This window comes from Pseudozyma flocculosa, assembly GCF_000417875.1.
Source record: "Pseudozyma flocculosa PF-1 unplaced genomic scaffold scaffold00003, whole genome shotgun sequence".
In the NCBI taxonomy this organism is placed as follows: Eukaryota; Fungi; Basidiomycota; class Ustilaginomycetes; order Ustilaginales; family Ustilaginaceae; genus Pseudozyma; species Pseudozyma flocculosa.
Genome location: NW_006920871.1, coordinates 858,648 through 862,013, shown reverse-complemented (window position 1 = coordinate 862,013; position 3,366 = coordinate 858,648). Strand labels below are relative to the sequence as shown.

Below are 3,366 nucleotides of genomic sequence, written 5' to 3'. Positions count from 1 at the left end.
CAGGACTGACTCNGACGCANCGACTCGNGACNCCCGTTACGTCCCCTGTCGGTGCCCGTACGGTCGAACGTCGTCCGACGGGTACCGCCCGGGTCGTTACGGCCGAGCCGCACCAAGACGGCCGCCGAAACCGCACCAGTCGCAACGGCGACGGCCGACGAGGCAGAGGCGCCCTCTTCGCCGCCGCAGCAGCAGCAGGCGCAGCCGCCCAAGAAGGTGTCGCGGTTCAGGGCGGCTCGCATGGGCGGGTGAGGCCGAGTGGGCCGTCGGCGGTGCCGGCTTCTTTCTATCAATCCGCCATCACTGCCGGTCCGAGAATAGCACGTCATCGCACCGGCCCGGCGGTGTGCGGTGTGCGGTCAGAGACAGCGATATCGACAGGCAAGGATGTGTTTTTGAGAGCGCCGTGGATGACGAGGAGCGACGAGCGAAGGCAGGGCGGGCGGGATCGACGCTGCTTGTGGAGGGAGGCGCGAGCGACCGAGGTCAGGCAGGCCCACAGCTTGGCGTGACGTGGTGCCAGATCGAGTTGCCGCTTGCGCACAGACACCGGCGGCGCAGGCGGACCCTCGCCGCCTCTTCTGGCTGGCCAGAGTGACTCGGCAACGTGTCGTCCTCTCCTTCCACCACCACCACCACCACCACCGACGACTGTTAACGCCACCATCACCGCCACCCAACTGCCACCGACTCTTTTCCCACCCTCTGCACCGTACAATGTCGCTGCCTCGCACCGTCCTGCGCACCTCGCTGCGCAACCTGCGCACCGCCACGCCCCTCTCGGCACCTCGACTCGTCCCCGTCCTGCCCTACCTCGCTGCCGCCCCCTCCTCCTCCCTCCTGTCCATCCCCGCCGCACCGCCGCGGGCGCTCCACACGACCGCACCGCGTCCCTCGCAAGCGGGCTGGTCATCCAAGGGCGAAGTCAAGTACTCGGAGCTGAAACCCATCACGTCGTCGCCCAGCGGCGAGATTACGCTGATCGACGTGCGCGAACCCTCCGAGGTGCAGGAGGGCATCATCCCCTCGGCCGTCAACGTGCCCCTCTCGACGTTCAAGGACGCGTTCAAGACCGACAGACAGGCGGATGACTTCCAGCGCCGCTTTGCCTTTGCTCGGCCCGCCTACGACGATAAGATCGTCGTCTACTGCCGCAGCGGAAAGAGGAGCCAGCAGGCCCTCGAACACCTCAACAAGCATGGCTGGAACAAGTGAGTGCCGCACCTCTCCCGCTCCCCTCGCTCCGCCCCTCTGCTGCCATTCCTGACGCGGCGCTGCTCTTCGTCGATGGACGCTCATCGGTCCTATCCTTTCTACCCGTCCCATCACCCTCTCGTCTGTGCCGCCCCGCCTTCCTTTGGCCCGCCTCTTCAGCGTGAGGAACTACACCGGCTCGTACCTCGACTGGGTCCAGCAGGAGCAGCAGAACAAGGGTCAGGACGACGACTAGGCGCGGCCGGCGTAGCAATCCCCCGAACGCGGTGACCCGCATCCATCCACACAGCCCATCGATCAATTGATGCACACGCCCGCCCACGACTGGGCCCGCCCCCCAGGCTCATTTGCCGCAGATCTGGACCGTTGCTCGAGCGCCCAACAGCGGCGCGCGCATGTGTTTCAAAAGGTGACGCAGGGGCGGTTCTACAGGACGGGGCGAGCAGAGCAGCCGAGCAATCGTACCTGGCCGCTTCTCCAACACCAGCTCGCGCTCGTGCCCGGCCGCCTATATGTTGGCCTGCATCTGCTTGGCCTGTTCCCTGACGCGCTTCCTGCAGGAGGTGGGAACGAGAGCGGGGCAAGGGGCAATGAGGAGCGACGCCTGTCGGTCAGCGATGGCCGCTCTCACGACGGGCTCGGCCGGCCCCGACCAGGACTCACTCGTAGAGCACCCTGTTCTTCTGGAACTCGCTAAACGCCTCGGCCTGCGCCGGGTCGGCGGCGTTGGGATCGTTGAGCAGATCCTGGATGCCGAGCAGGATCTGCTTGATGGTGATTGCCGGCTTCCAGCTCTTGTCCTCGTCTGGGCGGCGGCGGCGGCGTCGTCCATTGTCGCGGCCCAGCATGCACGCAGGCAGATGGGGGGAGAGCGATGTCGGGGGGATTGAGCAAAGGGCAGGGGTGGAGCGAGGGGCGGACGGGCGGGCGGACGCTGCGCTCGACTCACCGAGGATCGAGAGGCACACGGTGCCCGAGGGGAAGACGTTGGGGTGGTAGAGCGGCGGCGTGAACTTGCCTGCCAGCGGGCGCAGAGAGCGGAGCGCAAGGGCAGCGAACGCAGAGGCAAGGAGGATGGTCAGCTCCGCGGCGTCGCGTCGCGTGGCCGGCCGAGCTCGAGGCGCGGCGGCTGTGCTCACACTTGGGCGGCTTCGAGGGGTATTCTTCCGGGAAGATGAGCTTGAGTTTATACAGGCCGCCCTCCCACGGCGTCTGCGGGGCGATGTTCAGAGCACAAGAGAGAGGACGAGGTGTCAGGACGGGGGCTCCTGGCAAGCTGGTGGCCCGAACCAGGTGGTCGCACGGCGGGGCGAGGGGAAGCGGAGGTACGTACGCCAGTCTTGCCGGGGATGCCGGCCTCCCAGTTCATGAGGTCGAGGGAGCCATCGGCGGCCTTGGCGGGTCTCGCATAGAAGCCCTACAGATGCAGCGACGAGCAGAGCAGAGGACCGATGCGTCAGTAGTGGCGATAGACGCGTGACGGCGAAGAGAAGCAGGCTGGGCCGGGAGGAGGACGCGCGTGGGGCTCACAAAGGGATGGTCCTTGCGCCACTGCTTGCGCTCTTCTGCGAGTCGGTTCCTGCAGATGCCCGACATGGTGCTGTGTGACGGTTCGATACGGCAAGGATCAGTAAGGGATGATGGTGGGTGATGATGAAGGGGTATCGGGCGAGGTGGGAAGATGGGAGGGGGGGACGATGGATCCTTGCCGGGGCGGGGGAGCGACGATGGTGCTTTTGAAGGCGGCCGTGGGCGGAAGACGCCGTGCTTTTGAGGTGTTGCTCGCGGGGAATGGAAGCAGAGGCGGAGGCAGATGCGGAAGCGGAAGCGGAAGCGGCGTGCGGCGAGGCAGAGGCAGAGGCTGGTGTTGATGGTGGTGTTTGTGGTGGTGGTGGTGGTGATGGACAGTCGAGAAGCAGGGACCGATCACCCAGTCGCAATTATTCCGCGAGCGAATGCGCAGCCAGAGGCGCGGGCGCAGGCGCAGGCGCAGGCCCTCTGGCTGTCTGTCTATCTCTGTGCCTCTCACCTTTGCCGTGCTCGTCTGGGTCTGTCCATGCCCTGCCTGCCCTGGCACACAGGTGGAGGAAGACAGAGAGAGAGAGAGAGAGAGAAAGAGAGAGAGGAGGGGCGAGAGAGCGGAGGCAGCCG

The 3,366-nt window shown here is 66.1% G+C and overlaps 3 protein-coding genes across 3 annotated transcripts in view; 2 read left to right on the top strand and 1 right to left on the bottom strand.

Moving 5' to 3' along the window:
* The window catches only part of PFL1_01404 (uncharacterized protein), a gene marked incomplete at both ends in the record, with an annotated part of 3,542 nt that extends 3,290 nt beyond the window's left edge, over positions 1-252 (top strand). Inside the window, one exon of the mRNA XM_007878906.1 lies at positions 108-252. Within this exon, the coding sequence (XP_007877097.1) occupies positions 108-252 (145 nt within the window). The remainder of the gene's footprint in view (positions 1-107) is intronic.
* Positions 253-717: 465 nt separating this feature from the next.
* Positions 718-1,450, top strand: PFL1_01403 (uncharacterized protein; the record flags this gene model as incomplete). Its single annotated transcript, XM_007878905.1, has 2 exons — positions 718-1,211; positions 1,375-1,450. 2 exons carry the CDS (start codon positions 718-720, stop codon positions 1,448-1,450), a joined length of 570 nt encoding a protein of 189 aa, XP_007877096.1.
* A 273-nt stretch (positions 1,451-1,723) lies between these two features.
* PFL1_01402 (uncharacterized protein) lies at positions 1,724-2,811 on the bottom strand (the record flags this gene model as incomplete). The annotated part of the gene is made up of 6 exons (XM_007878904.1): positions 1,724-1,769; positions 1,879-2,020; positions 2,165-2,233; positions 2,355-2,427; positions 2,549-2,632; positions 2,746-2,811. 6 exons carry the CDS (start codon positions 2,809-2,811, stop codon positions 1,724-1,726), a joined length of 480 nt encoding a protein of 159 aa, XP_007877095.1.
* Between the last annotated feature and the right edge of the window lie 555 nt (positions 2,812-3,366).